General features: G+C 37.0%; 1 protein-coding gene across 1 annotated transcript; it reads left to right on the top strand.

The window, feature by feature from the left end:
• Window positions 1-1,527: 1,527 nt before the first annotated feature.
• On the top strand, window positions 1,528-9,457 carry LOC143556376 (uncharacterized). Its single transcript, XM_077045712.1, has 5 exons — window positions 1,528-2,039; window positions 7,076-7,355; window positions 7,447-7,545; window positions 7,636-7,850; window positions 9,271-9,457. The coding sequence occupies exons 1-5, from the start codon at window positions 1,609-1,611 to the stop codon at window positions 9,344-9,346; spliced, it is 1,101 nt and encodes a 366-aa protein (XP_076901827.1). The 5' UTR covers window positions 1,528-1,608; the 3' UTR covers window positions 9,347-9,457.
• The last annotated feature ends 7,556 nt before the right edge of the window (window positions 9,458-17,013 follow it).

The following is a 17,013-nucleotide window of genomic DNA, read 5'->3' as shown; positions in this document are numbered from 1 at the left end:
ATATGGAGGGCGAATCGAGTGAGATAAAGAGAGAGACAGGGAGAGAGAGAGAGAGAGACGGAGAGAGGCGAAGCTCCGGGCCGTCGGAGGTGGCTGTCGGAAAACCGAGGGAAAAGGGAGAGTGGTGGTGCGGTGGGAGGTGGTGGCCGTAGATGGCGTGATGTCTCTGAAATGTCGTCGCCGGAATGTCGCCGGACGCCGGAAACGGCGCCGGAAATGTGAAAGAGAAAGAGGGAGGGGCTGTGAGTTATAAATGGTAGGTTTAGGGTTTTTTGTTGGTTTATATGTATTATATATTTTCAAAACGGCCCCTCAAGTTTCAATCAAAGTTTAATACGAGTTTAAAGGTTTCCAAAGTTTATAACGAGTTTACGAAAATCCGTTTGAACCTCTTATGTTTTTCTTAACAACACTAAATGATGACAAACATGGTTTATTTGTGATCGAGATATATAATAATATTATATAATAAATAAATAAAGACACAAAGGATGTTGAGTCGGGTTTGTATAATAAAGGTTTACAACACGAATACAAATCGAGATTCAAATTTTGACGAATGTCACACATGTGATGAAAAGTTGTTTGACTATAGTGATTGTTATTTGCTAATGATGAAATCATAAACTCGCATGAATGCAGGAAGCTTGTTTAGGCTCGTTGAGTTTTAACAAATATTTTGTATTTTTAAGTTTTAATTTTTTGATTTCATACTGCACAACCGAGCTCAAATTGAGCTTAAGCTAGTTTAACATTTCTCTTGAAATGCATAAAAGAAATTAAAACATATTTAATTAATTAGTAAATAATTTACGAGTGAAACCATGCTTTGACAAATAACTTGCGAGCGGAACCCCGAGCTTTAGAAAAAGAGCTTGAAACCAGTGAGACTCAAGCTTAAACCTCGTAGATCAAAACAAACCGAGTTCCAGCTAGGGGTGTGTAAGAAACCAAAAAAACCGATCCGAAACCAAAAAACCGAAAATCCAAACCGAAAAACCGAACCGATGGTTCGGTTTTATGTTTTTGTAAAAACCGCATTAACGGTTCGGTTTTGGATTTGCTTATAAAAAACCGAAAACAGAACTGAATTCCTAAAACTTTGTTTTTTTTTATATATTTTTATCTTAAGTAATTTATAAAAATTTAATAAATATGTAACTACAATATTTTTGATCAAATGTATAACAGTTTATTATTTTTTATCAACTTTTTTTTCGACTTAAAATTTTCAAGCTTAAAATGGCAAAAACCGAAACAAAAAAAAAAAAACCAAAAACCGAAACCGAACGATTTCAAAAACACCAAAAACTTAAGTTTTGGTTTTCGGTTCAGTTTTACCCAAAAACCGCACGAACCCCTAGTTCCAGGCTAGTCGAGCTCATGCTCGTTTACGCCAGTAATGGCAATTATGTAAAAACGTCAACCGATAAGGACATTGTCCAACACCTTGCCATTCATATTCACAAATCAGAAGCAAACAAATCCAAACTGCAATTATATTCTTGTGGACAACAGATAACCAGTTATCGTCGTCTGAGGCCTTCGCCGGAGATATTATTAATATTATTATTATTATTATTATTATTATTATTATTATCACCATCAATGGCGGCAGCTTCCTCAACGTCTTCCTTCCTCACACGATTCACCAACCTCTCACTCTCACACCACCACCACCAACCACCACCTAACAACCTCCTCATCCGTTCGTTACCACCGTCCAACAGACGTCCACGTCACCTCACCATCACCACCAACTGCCTCATCTCCGGCTTCGACGGCGGCGGAGTCTCCGATGACTTCGTATCCACTCGAAACTCCGACCGTGAGTTCTCTGTTATCGCGAATATGTTGAAGAAGATCGAGCCGTTGGATAGTTCGGTGATATCGAAAGGCGTTTCGGATGCGGCCAAGGACTCGATGAAGCAGACGATTTCCACGATGCTTGGATTGCTTCCGTCCGATCAGTTTACGGTTATGGTTAGGGTTTCCAAACGGCCGCTTGACCGGCTGTTGTCCTCGTCGTTTATCACAGGGTAAATTCAGATTATTTGTGGTTTTGTTTGTTAATTAGTACTAATTTATGTTTATTAGGGCTATATTATGTTAACTAGTTCTAATTTTATCTTATTTAGCTCAAGTTTTATGTTAACTAGTGTTAATTAGCTCAACTTTATGTTGATCAGTGCAATTTTATGTTAACTAGTGCTAATTTTATGTTATTTAGGTCAACTTTTATGTTAATTTTATGCTAATTAGCTCAATTTTATATTAATCAGTGCAATTTTAGATTAATTAGTGCAGTTTTATGTTAATTAGTAGTACAGTTTTATGCTAATTAGCTCAATTTTATGTTAACCAGTTCAATTTTATGTTAATTTGTGCAATTTTAGATTAATTAGTGCAATTTTATGTTAATCAGTGTTAATTTTATGTTAATCATCTCAATTTTATGTTAATCAGTACAGTTTTAGGTTAATTAGCTCAATTTTATGTTAATCAGTGCAATTTTAGATTAATTAGTGCAATTTTATGTTAATTAATAGTACAGTTATATGTTAATTAGTGCAATTTTCTGTTAATTAGTGCAATTTTATATTAATCAGTGCAATTATATGTTAATTGTTATGTGTTTTTTTTGAACGAGTCATAGTCCGCCTAATTACTTACAACCATCCAACAGGAAGTAGAAAACGTAGTAAAAACGACACCACCCCTGTGGTTTATCACAGGGTAAATTGAGATTACCTGTGGTTTTGTTCGTTAATTAGTACATGATTTTGTGTTAATTAGTGTTAGGTTTATGTTAATTTGTGCTAATATTATGTTAACTAGTGCTAATGTTATGTTATTTAGCTCAACTTTTATGTTAATTAGTTTTAATTTTATGTTAATTAGCTCAAATTTATGTTGATTAGTTTTAATTTTATGTTAATTAGCTCAATTTTATGTTAATCAGTGCAATTTTATGTTAATTACATGTGGTTTTGTATGTTAATTAGTACAGAATTTTGTGTTAATTAGTGCTAATTTATGTTCATTAGGGCAATTTTATGTTAATTAGTAGTACAGTTTTGTTAGTTAATAGTTAGTGCAATTTTAAGTTAGTTAGTACAGAATTTTGTGTTAATTAGCACAATTTTATGTTAATTAGTGTTAATTTTATGCTAATTAGATCAATTTTAGGTTAATTAGTGCAAGGTTTTTGTTAATTACTGCTAATTTATGTTAATTAGTGCTACTTTTTTGTTTATCAGCTCAATTTTATGTTAATTAGTGCGAAGTATTTGTTAATTAGCTCAGTTCAATTTTATGTTAATTAGTGTTAATTTAAAGTTATTTAGCTCAAGCTTATGTTAATTAGTTCAGTTTTATGTTAATTAGTGTTAATAATATTATGTTATTTAGCTCAAGCTGATGTTAATTTGTTCAGTTTTATGTTAATTAGTGTTAATAATAACCATCCGACAAAGTAAAAACGACACCGCCCCCACCCTAAAACTTAAAGCCTTTCCAATCCCCCAAGACAAATTTATACAATTTCGATTGACTTTTCACCCACGAAAACCCAAGAGACTTCATATCACTCACAACACTAGACACCAAGATCGGTTTTGCCATTAAAAACTAAGTCATTACTTGCCTTGCCTTGCCTTCCATAAACACTAAAACGTAGTGAGACAAACGGCATGAAACCCCTTAGGTTTCTTCTTTGGAAACAAGGTGTGTTTATGTAGCCTGACACGTAGCTTGAGCAAGCCCGAACAAAATACAGACATGTTTTACTGTTTTCACAAACTCCCCTCAAACAGGACATTACTCTGGGCCCACCGCCACATTAGTATGTTAATGTTAGGATTAAACGTACACACGAAACCGAACACGACACGAAAGCAGTAAACGAACACGAGGATTTAACGTGGTTCGGTCTAAACTGACCTACGTCCACGGGTGGCAACTAGGTATATCTTTATTGAGTGACAAATATTACAAGTACATAATGTTGTTTATATAGAGACTGAACTAGGGTTAGTAAATTATTATGCAAGAAATCTAAACCGGGCCGGGCTTGGGCCCGACCGCCCACACCCGTCTCCTCTTTTGACTTCATATAATAAACCGGGCCAACAAGGCCTACGAACCCAACAATCTCCCACTCGGAGGCCTTGAGTACTCTCGTCTGCACTCCTGATTGTACTTCTGTAATCTGAATATTAAACTTCTTCTAGTTGCCACCGCCTTCTCATCAATTAACCTGAAGGCCCGTCGAAGCTCCCCGGAGCTCCAACACGTCAGTCATGGCTGAAACTGCCCCTGACCCGTTCTCTGTCCCTACCGGCTCCCACTGTAACGAACTACCGGATCCTGAGATAACCTGAGAACAAACACTCTCCATATTCAGCAAGTAATTCATTGGAGAGACTTTTACAGCTGGAATACTGGTTTTCTTAATCCACTGTCGACCTGGAACTGTAACTGAAACACGACCTGTGCTCCCACTGTCACGATGTCCCCCAACTGATTTAACCTTCCTAGCTCGTTCATCCTGAATCTTCACTTTGGCTCTGGGTTTGTTACTTGCAAAACGAACCTTCTTCTGCCCACGAGATTCTGTGAACCGGACTTTGTCTTTCACCAAAACTGGATCCACTCCTTTCGGTGACATATCGACCATATACAACGAACCCATTTTCTTGCCACGAGCAACCACGAGATTCCCTTTGACTACTTTCCACTGCCCATTCCCGAACTTAACATCGTGCCCCTGGTCATCCAATTGCCCAACTGAAATCAAACGTTTCTTCAAACTTGGAATAACCCTCACGTCTTTCAAAGTCCAAGAAGTACCGGCTGAAGTTATCAAATCAACGTCTCCCATACTCGTAACCTCTAAAATATCATCATTCGCTAGTCGAACCTTTCCAAAATCCCCAAATTTAAGATTCTTCATCGTTTCACTACAGTGAGTGGCATGAAACGATGCACCAGAATCCATCACCCAAGCATCAACGCTACTCTCAACACTACAAACCAAAGCCTCATCACTACTGACCCCGTCATCTGTGTCGTCTTCTGTAACGTTCACCTCTTTCTTACCATTCGGACACTGATTCCTGAAGTGTCCTTTCTCTTTACAACCCCAACATTCAATATCCTTACGAGTCTTAGACTGACTCCTCTTCCTGCTCCCACTGCCTCGCTGTTTTCCCCTACCTCTACCTTCTGTGACTAGCATATTGCCTGATGATTCACCTGAACTTCTGCGTCTTGAATCTTCTCCCAGAATCAGATCTCGAATCCCATCGAAAGTAATATTTGTAGACGAACTACAAACTGCAGTCACTGTTTGCGACCAACTGTCGGGCAAAGAGGATAATAACAAGAGGCCTTGAACTTCATCATCAAACTTAATGTCAACTGACACTAAGCGGGACAAGATCGAATTAAGATTATTGATATGAGTTGTAACTGACCCACCCTCTTTCATTCTTGTTGTCACTAGCTCTCGGATAAGATAGACTTTATTCGCTGCCGAAGGCTTCTCATACATGTTGGATAGCGCCTCCATCATATCACGTGCTGTGGTTTCTTTCATGATGTTAAACGCCACATCTTCCGACAACGACAAAGTAATACAAGCCCTAGCTTTCTTGTCTAACTTCTTCCAATCTGCTTCTGACATCTTTTCTGGTTTTTCATCCTCAAGCACTATATCCAAGTCTTTCTGACAAAGTAGTGCCTCAATCTGCATCTTCCACCAACCGAACTTCTGTCCGTCAAACTTCTGTATCGAAACCTTTCCGTCTTCTGCCATGGCAATGACTAAAACGAAAAACTGGATAAAAAAAACAGAGACAGACACAGCAACACGAGCCTGAACTTAACGACTGTTCTACTGAACTCTGTTAAAAATCAACCAATTTAAACCGCAGCGGAAATACGAACTGTAAATCAGAAACTGAAATTTTAAACTGAAACGATAAAACCTGACAAACGCGGTTGGCACTGGTTCTCCGTTTCTTTAACGCTTCTTCTGACTTAAAACTGTTCTTCAAAGAAAAATAGGATCTTGATTCAACTATTCTTGACTCGTACTTTGCAAAATAGAATCTCGACCCTTGCTTAAATGGATCTCGGGCCCAACAAAATAAACAAGCTAGACCCTCTCAAAAAATTAAACAATTTGGATAAAGTTGGTGGCCATTGAACTCCCTTGTCAACAAAATAATATTGTTTTTCCTTGTCTTTTCCTAGTCTGGCATGAATCTCAAGAGAAAAATAATAATACAAACCCTTCTTTTCTTCTCTGTTCAAACGCCACTAGCGGAAACAAAAGAGACAACCTGGAATCGAACAATACGATGCTTACAGCTTTCAAACGGAACCAACAAAAAAACGCAGATCGCGCGGGCTGGGTTTAGTAGCGGCGAAACGACGGCGGAAACCCTAACGGCGATCGGAAAACCGTAGGCAGCAGCGGAACCCTAGCGCAGTAGGGTGGCGGCGGCTGGATGGTTTGGCGGCGACTCGGCTGGTTCCCGTGTTCTTCGTGTGATCTCGAACCTAAGCTCTGATACCACTTGTTAGGATTAAACGTACACACGAAACCGAACACGACACGAAAGCAGTAAACGAACACGAGGATTTAACGTGGTTCGGTCTAAACTGACCTACGTCCACGGGTGGCAACTAGGTATATCTTTATTGAGTGACAAATATTACAAGTACATAATGTTGTTTATATAGAGACTGAACTAGGGTTAGTAAATTATTATGCAAGAAATCTAAACCGGGCCGGGCTTGGGCCCGACCGCCCACACCCGTCTCCTCTTTTGACTTCATATAATAAACCGGGCCAACAAGGCCTACGAACCCAACAGTTAACTAGTACAAGTTTATGTTTACAGTTTTATTTTAAATGGTGCAATTATGTTAAATAGTGTAACTTTATGTTAATCAGTACAGTTTAATATTACTTAGTGCAATTTATATTAATTAGTATAATTTATTATCTATTCAATGAATCTAAGTTCATGTAGATTAAAAATTTGAGTGGTGTGTGATGTTTTAGGTATACTTTGTGGAATGCTGAGTATAGGATTATGTTGATGAGAAACTTTGAAGTTTGTTCTTCCAATGGTTCAAAAGGACTAAATTCTGGCGAGAATGATGAGGTTACAGAAGAGAAGGTTGATAAAAGTGAGTGTTCATGTGATAATGTCGCGATAGAATGCTGTACCGAAGAGTCTGAATCAGAGAGATTACATCTTCAAAGTTGTTTGAGTGATTTGACTCCTGAAGCTTTGAAATACATCCAACAGTTGGAATCAGAACTATCTACTGTCAAGAAGGTGATCATCTGCAGTTTCATTTTATTTTGTTGACTAATTTTATATTTGTATCTTTGACTCTCAAAATGAAAAACTTTTTGGGTGTTTTTAGGAACTGCGTGCTAGGAAACAGGAAAATATACTAATTGAAGATACAAGAGAAAGTGACAATGATCTTTTGAACTACTTGCGGTCATTGGATCTCGACATGGTAATGAACTAGTTACCTTAATGAACTATCATGGTTATATTAATCATTTTTCAAAGTAGTGAAGACCAACTCGTCTACGTGTTGGAACAGGTGAATGAACTATCTAGACCATCATCTTTAGAGGTTGGGGAAGTTATAAGTGAACTTGTACAGTGTACGTCTAGACGATTCTTCAAGGAAGATACATCCTTCGAATCAACATATGATTCAGACATAGGAACTCAAGAAAACTTCCTAAATGATAGTGATGACTTCTGTGACACCATAGGGACGTCACGAGATTACCTAGCAAAGCTGCTTTTCTGGTTAGTGTTGTATCAAAGTTTATTCGTTTACTTTTGATTAAAACTGTTGGTCATTAGATTTGATTAATATAATAGAACCTCTAATGAATTTTTTTCAATATTACACATAACACCTAATAGTAACAAATTTGAGCTAGTAGATTCTTTTAAACGATGAGTTTTTAGTAAAAAAACAAGAGATTGGAAATTCTTGTTTGATAATTTTAGTTATTTATATATTTGATATTGCAGAAAACAAGCTGGAGAAATTCTTGGCATACTTAGATATTAGAATTTATTTTTCTAGTATAATACTTTAGCAAAACATTTGACTGAGCGCTGCAAAAACGAGTATGAGGTGACCAATTACGTTTTCTGGATTATTTCGAGATATTCATCAATATGAGGATCTATGTTTTCTTAAATGTCACATGTAATTCTCGTCAAAAATCCACAAAATGCATTTGATTACTTCTCATAATTGTTTCTGCAATGTTCAGTTAAATGTTAACTTAGAATATTACCAAAGAAAATTCGGTTCCAAGATCTATATTGCAAAGAATTTCTCAGGCTTGTTTTCTGCATTATCATATATCTAATAATTACAATCATCAAATATGATTTTTCAAACTCCCACTTTTTTACTATATGCTCGTTTTTGAAGAAATTTACTAGCTGTTATGTGTGATATACTAAAATCAATATCTCAAAAGGGTCTTTAAAATTAAATCAATTCTAATGACCAGCAGTTTCAACTAATAACGCATACACTAAATATTAAAGTTTTAACATTTGATTTGCTCATAAACGTAAAATTCTATTTGCATAATACCATGCTGCAAATCCAAAATATCTTAAATCAACTGCATATCTATAATAGCTATCATAAAGTAATGTAATATGATAGAATAAAATACTTACGTCAATAATAATTATAAGTATTGAATTATTTTTTTGCTATTACAAAACCAATTCTAATTGAAAATAAAGGATCTTATTACAATAGAGAGGCATGTAAGCGGGAAACAAGTTGCGTCGCAACCCCCTTTCGAATGGAAAAAACGATCCTACTGAAAACAAAGTTGTTGGCTTGGTGCATTCCTGAAAAGAGTTCAACGGGTCGTGGACAGTAACTCATCGACGCCGACGAACCATAACTTTGTTTTCAGTAGGATCGATTTTTTCGATTATTATTATTATAATTATTATTGTTATTATTATTATAATAATAATAATACAGTTGAAATCATGGCTCACTTTGGGGCTTTCGACCTGTTTTGACTTTTTTCTTTATAAGCTAGTTTTTTATTTTAGTGTTTTAACATCAACTCATTCATGACTAAACGGGTCAAAATTGCTATATCTTATCTACACATTTCTTTTGCCGTTTCAGTAAATGCGTATGAAATTAATTAAACAAGCGGTTATTTTCGGTATACAGGTGTATGCTATTGGGCCATCACTTGAGAGGGTTAGAGAACAGGTTGCATCTAAGTTGTGCAGTTGGTCTGTTGTGATTAAACTTATTTTGTCATATGGCAAATTGAGTAAAGATGTAAATAGTAACCTTTTATAATTGTTTTATTGACACCACTCATAAGTTTTGTATTATTCCACTGTTTGTGAAACCAGTTTATTTATATAAATAGGTATCAAACTATTAGACTAATGAAAATGTTTTATAAGCTACATGTATACGAAGTAGCTGCTGGTTTCAATTCAAATATTCATGAACCCGTTAAAGTTTATGGCGAATTAAACTACGATTAATTGTCCGATTAAAATTCATACAGTTTGTAGCGACAACTTTCATTTCCGTTGCCAAGGACATTCCTACTTGTATAATCATCATGGACTCACCTACAACAGGTGCACAAAAAGGTCGGGTCCGAACCGGAACCGGTTTCTATCCGTACCCGACCCGCGGGTAGGATCAGGTATAGGATTTCTCCTTGGAACTAGAACCGGAAATACCCGGTCAAAACCTGACCCTACTCTACCTGAAACCCGAAAAAAAACCGGAGGAACTGGTCAAATACCTGAGTATACCCAGAACAGTTTCTACCCAGACCCGGTTTGACTTTTGTTGACCATACCCGGAACCGGTTCTTACCCGGTTTCGGGTTTAAAAAATACCCGATTTGTACACGTCTAGACTCACACTCGAATACTCGATATACTATAGTTAACCGAGTCATGTAAGTATAATAGTTATGAACCTGTAAGGCCATCATGACAATGATGTAGTTTTTAACTAGTGAAGATTTCAATAGTTTTTACTTATTAGACTATGTTATATGTTATTGGCTGATAATAGTTTGTACCGGTAATTTAACCGGACTCTTTTAGTTTCGCTTTCCTTGTAGCAAATTACATAGGAGTCCTCTTTAACTTGGTTCCACCATTTCTTTTTCTTTATTTCTGTTGCCACAAACACGTTTTGCTTCGGCTGTTATGTCTGGGGAGACAAGTTCTTTTAGGGAGACTCGTAATTTGTTTTAAGGGACACGTGTTGTATACGAATCCCCAACCACAATCGTCAATGTTTCGTTTGGTCGTTGTTGCAGTCAAAGGATGGACGTGAAGACACAACAAGTTGAAGACCCATGGTTTGGATCGTATTACGTGTTTTTATACACATTTCTTATATTTCTTTTTGTTTACGATGTTGTACTACATTTTTTCTCAAAACGATTATGACTTGCGTCTTTGTTATTTACGATTTATTTTAGATAAAAGGACCAACTTTCCTACATATATAGAAAAATCTTTCAAATAAATAACAAGTTAAAAATAAAAAAATTTCATAATTACATAAACACTTGAATTTATTATTTTAATCGTTATACAATTGTGCGTTCTCATATATTTCTCTCCGGCACTATAATGTGACAACTACTACATACAAGTGTTTACGATATGTATATAGAGGTATAGATACCGGTTAACTGGTCTTTTGGAATACTGATTACTAACTGTAACCGGTTATTGGTCAAAAGGTCAAACCGGTTTTTGAGTGAAAAACCCATAACCAACCGGGCCAGTTCAGTTAATAATCAGTTAACCTTATTCACTATTAGACAGTATATTAAATCACTATATTAAAGTGTAATATCTATTCTATATATTATGGATACAATTAAATCCATCGTTCAATTTGGTATCAAAGCCAACCATAGGTGATAGGACCACCTGCTTGCAATATCTTTAAAGCATCGTTTCAACATGCATGCTCAAGGTACCTTGCTCTTGAATATTTAGTCTCCACATAAAACTTTTACTCTTGCTAATATTCTTCACGTACCCGAAATCAAAAAGAATTTATTATCCGTTCAACAATTTTGCATTGATAATCATGTTATATTTGAATTTTACTCGTTTTTCTTTCTTGTGAAGGACGAGTCTACACGTGCCACACTACTCGCGGGTCTAAGTAATGGTGGATTGTACTCCCTTCGTCTTCCCCGGTTAAAGTCTCTCCCACTTGTCTCTTTCACTGCAACTAAAGCGTCATCAACCATTTGGCATCACCGGCTTGGTCTTCCTCATGCTAGTGTTTTTCATCGTATTATTTCGAACTGTTCTTACTAGTTCCTACAAAACTATCTTCTTCTTTATGTACGTTTTGTCAATTGGGAAAATCTTGCAAATTGTCTTTGAATGATTCGGATTTTCGTAGTACTAATGTTTTGGATTTGGTTTATTGTGATGTTTGGGGGCCCGCTTCATCACTCTCATCGAATGGACATCGATATATTTTATTGTGTGTTGACTGTCACTATTCTAGATACATGTGGTTTTATCCACTAGCGCAAAAATCAGACGCCTATCCCATGTTTAAATCTTTTATTATCATGGCCGAACGGCAATTTAACACAAAACTAAAAACTGTACAATCCGAATGGGGTGAATCTCGCAATTTAGCACCCTTTCTTAATTCGCTTGGCATTATTCATCGTCGTTAGTGTATGAGCATTGTTGAAAGACGACATCGTCATGTCGTTGAAACGGGTCTTGCTCTCCTTGCCCACTTTGAAACACCTTCTTGTTTTCGGCACTTTGCCTTTGAAACGACTGTTTACTTAATCAACCGAATGCCATCTCGAACCAATTCAAATAAATCCCCTTTGAAACACCTATTTAACCGGTGTCCTGACTACTCATTTCTACGAGTCTAAGTGTCAATGCTTCCCATTTTTATGACCATATAATCACCACAAAATGGATTTTCGATCCACACCGTGTGTCTTTCTTGGATATATCCCTATCCATCACGGTTATTGGTGTCTCGACTTAAGGTACTCTAAGACAGTTTTTTAGGCTCTAAGACAGCCCGTCTTTATTCATTTTGAAGTATCAAGATAGCACTCTAGTTTATGTGCTCGTTTGTGTTGATGACATCATTGTCACCGGTAACAATGCTAATGTAGTCGATGGTTTTATTAAATGCTTGAGTGACTCGTTTTCTGTTAAAGATTTGGGAGATCTCCATTCTTTCTTGGTATCGAAATATTGTTCGGTCTCCACATAATCAGAGTACAAAGCACTCGCTAACACGGTTGTAGAACTAACATGGTCGGAGGCTCTCTTGAATGAACTCGGTATTATCATAAAGTCATCTCCTACTCTTTGGTGTGATAATTTAGGTGCCACATATCTTTCCACCAATCCAGTTTTTCATGCTCGAACAAAGCATGTGGAAGTGGATTTTCACTTTGTTTAGAGAAAAAGTTGCTCGAGGAAAGTTAAAAGTTCAATTCATATCTACACATGATCAGCTTGCGGATGTGTCTACAAAACCACTATCGTCACAACGATTTCTACACTTGAGGTCCAAGTTGCAGGTCGTTCTCCGCCCACAACTTGCGGGGAATATTAGACAGTATATTAAATAACCATATTAGATGGTACACAAGTGTAATATCTATTCTACATATCAAGGACATGTATTGTAATCATTATTCAATCATAATACAATTAAATCCATTGTTCAATTTTAACCTACTAAAATTAACCTCATTAACACCAGCTTTATTAACCTATCACCTGGTAACCAGTTCCTATGTGAATATCCCTAACCGGTCCCTAACATACAGTTAATATCTATTACAAACTAATTTATACTATACCGGTTATTAACCGGTTTCATTTCCATGAAGGTACGAACACGTTAAACAACAAAAACACAGTCTACAATCTTTAAGTTTTTATTTCACCACCCAAATTGGAAACGTCCGAAAATATTATAACACACAACAATAAACATAAAAACTTAAAAAATCTTAAGTTATTATTTCAACACCCAAATTGAAAAGGCCCGAACCATTGCGGTCAAATTTGCTCAAGTACTGATCGACTGATCATGCATCAGTCGAGCAGCAGAGCCTTCTGGAAAAAACGTTACAAACTCGTCAAGAAGATCAAGATGATCATCAAAAAGTTCAGCAACCTGCATCGATACATATATGTAAGATAAAATTATATATATATATATATATATACAAAAGTGTATAGAACATGAACATTACCTCTTGATAGACCTCCTCGACACTCTTGTCTCCGTTTCTATACATTCTCACGATGTATATAAACGATTTGTAAAATTGATCATCACTTCCAAAGCGGTTCTATGACAAGACAAGAACAAAGTTATAACATATACATATCAGATTTTTTTTGTTTAATATTTTACGAATAAGAACGTGTGTTTTACCTTAACTTTGTTTATAAAGCTCGTAGCTTCTAAAACACCTACGGGGTTCCTTTGCGGAGGCTCATCATCATCAATAACAGTTATCTCAGAACCTTTAGGCAAGAACGCGTTAAACCCAAAAACAATGTCATCGTGGCCTTTGAACAATTCTTTCACCCTTGCTATCGCCCCAGTGACATTAATTCTGCATAAAGTTAATTGTCAAATGAGTTACATGTTGATGTGGAGAACAAGTATTGAAAACTTGACAAATGTTAACCTTTGAGCTTTGAAGTCGTCAATAACAACGAGTAACGCTTCATACTTTTCTCTTTGATCTTGGAACAAGTCCTCGACTTGCTTTAAGTATGCGACAGTAAGTTCCTGACCGCCTCCTCCACCTCCAGACATGCCATTCCTTTTAGGAAGAAACATAATACAATATATCATATATTCAAATAAGTAGCTGGAAACTTGTTAAGATATCAAGAACATCATACAACTAAAAGTACATTGTATGTTTTACATTGAACATATATATAACTCTAAAAAGTAAACATCATATCACTTGAGTAAAGATGCGAAGGTTATGAGTAATCATTCTAAAATGTCTCACCTAATCTAACTATAGTTTATATATCTAACAAAACTAAGCAGGCAACTTTACAGTATTTGAAGTCACATTAATCTACCGAGTGTTACGCTAAACTGATATCATGATACTAGTTAGAGTGTTACACTAAACTGATATCATGAAAAACTAATTACCTTTATATTGACGATTACAATTTTCAATTGCAATAACAATTTAAAAAACCCTCATAGATGTATATATATAGCCAATTAAGTAGCATGTGTAGTCCCTATATATTAACATATATTAACATAACATGATTGTATGTGACATGTCACATCATATGCATTTGGTTAAAGAGACTTCATACAACTTGATAATCTAATAAGAATAAGTCCTATCCTATAGGCATCAAAATTTATAAGTGAAAAGAATAAATCAAGTGAAATCATAGTTATGGGTTGTTTGATAGCCTCTTAATGATACCTCTTAACCATTAAAAGACTATGAACCATTAGTCGGGTAAGATGAAAGTGAGGAATGATCCTCTTTTCGACTCTAACTCTTCCACTCTAGTTGTTGCTTTTCTTTATTTTACTTTGAAATTAGTTGCTTCAACTTTAGCCACTTGAATTCTCGATGCTCCTTTTTATTTCTCATCAAACGAATGTCGTCTTATTATGAAACTCCTAGATATTCTTAGCATGATATTGGGGAATATCACTCGAACAAGCATGAAATGTATACTTGAATATTCGTCCATAGGGCAAATCAGATACGTAATTACTGGAATAGTTGTTGGAGACTCAAATAATTAACATGCAAGCATGATAACTTATATGTTGCTATATGAATCTGAGACCTTTTACTTGCATTTTCTTATTTGGTCTACGTACTGGAACCGAGAACATTCAAGATTATGCGGGATTATACATGAATGATCCTTTTTTCTCTCTCTTTATCCCTATGTCTCTTATCCCTAGGAGGTTTTTGCTCAACTAGCAGGTTTTTTCAAAAAAAATCTATTTAAGAAAAATCTATTTGTTCTGGTGTGAATGGCAAGTAGGCCTACACTCGTTTTTCCAATTATGAAGCATGGCTAAGCGATCCGACTCACATTGGGCCTAGTGCCAAGGTGGGTTGGCTGATAATGGAACATGAAATCTTAAAGGTGATGTGGGCGAGGGCTGATGGTCAGCTATAAATCATGTATATATATATTATTTCATGTATTTTAATTGTTTATATATAGCGAACACGATTACTTTGAGTTCTTTTACGATCATAGGTGTTCAGAATTTAAACGAGCTAATTTAGAACCATCCAGATGAAGATTAACCAAGCCTCGGAAATAAGGAAACATAGGGAAACTAATAGATGATAATTATCTTGTTATTCATAATTCAAATATACGTATATATATCTCTAAAATAGGAGATTCTATGTATATATATTGACATTGGTTAATGAGAAGAGGCAAGGGATTTAGTCCATCTTTTATGGTATCATAAGCCAGTTTATCTCCTTCCTTTCTCTCCCTCCCACCCTCCGCTACAAACCCTAACAGCCGACCCTACCATTGTCGGCAACCCCTCTTCTCATCCTTCAGTTCAAAAACATCGGCTCCCATGGCATCCCTTATTCACCCAGCCATCACAGTCACCAACATTAAGCACTTCATTACGATCACTCTCGTAACGAGAGTGCTCAATACGTAACTTGGTCGGAATTATTCAAAATCCACTGCACAGCGTTTCTTGTCGCTGACCATCTCGAGCCGAGGCAAAAGTCATCGTCTTCCTCCTCTGCAGATGCTAACAAAGACAAAGAAAAAGAACCAGCCTCAACACAAGACTCTTGGAAAAGATTGGATGCTATCGTCCTACAGTGGATATACGGGACGATTTCCCCCGACCTCCTTCAAACCATCCTCAAGAAAAACACCACAGCGTACGATGCGTGGATCGCTCTCGAAAACCTTTTTCAAGACAACAAAAGTTCGCGTGCTCTGTATTAGGCTAAGCTCACCAACACATGACTCGAGAATTTCAAGGTCATGGCTGCATATTGCCAGGAGATTAAGATGCTTGCTGACCAACTTCATAACGTTGATGTTCCCATGTCCCAAACACAACTGGTTTTGAAATTACTTGGTGGCCTAACAGAACAATACGCCACCATTGCTACCGTGATCCGTAACAAGGAACCGTTGCCCGATTTCAACAACTGCCGCTCGCAACTATGCCAGGAAGAAACTGAAAAGGCAGCCCTTGCACTCCATGCCGCCAACTCGGCAGCCACTGCCCTACAGGTCAGCTCTAACGGCAGCAAAAACGCACCCTCCGATCAACGTGCGAAAGCGAGAAACGACCAGAATCTGAACAGGGGACGGGTAAATAGCAGCAGTTACAGCCGCGGACGCGGCAGGGGCAGAGGTCGTGGGAGAAATATGGCTAGTCGCAGGCCTTTCTCGCAGGTCGGGTATTATCCATGGGCGCCGTTTCCCGGCATGTGGTCTAACCTGGGTGCAGGGGCGTCTCAATGGCAGCAGTGGGCATCGTCTCCACCTTGCCCATACCCGACAAATTCACGGCTTAACTCATCCGGCCATGGAGTTCTTGGTCCGAGACCATCTCAGGCCTATACCGCCGGCTACACTCCCACCAACATTGAACACGCTCTTCACCCTTAATCCTCCTGAGCAGCCATGGTTCATGGATACACCACATGACCAACAACCCAGGTAATTTCAATTCTTTTTTTAATAATGGAAATTCACGACATATAATTGTTGGTGACGATAATACCATTCCCGTAGTCGGACAAGGCAACCAAACCCTAACACCACCGTTCCCACCCCTAAAACTAAACAACGTTCTCCTTGCACCTAATATTATCAAAAACCTTTTATCGGTTCG

The sequence above is a fragment of the Bidens hawaiensis genome, unplaced genomic scaffold, assembly GCF_021521415.1.
Source record: "Bidens hawaiensis isolate Kalapana, Puna unplaced genomic scaffold, B.hawaiensis_p1.1 tig00018568_1, whole genome shotgun sequence".
NCBI classification, from domain to species: Eukaryota; Viridiplantae; Streptophyta; class Magnoliopsida; order Asterales; family Asteraceae; genus Bidens; species Bidens hawaiensis.
The sequence above is the reverse complement of the archived record's forward strand: the minus strand, read 5'-3'. Positions and strand labels throughout refer to the sequence as shown.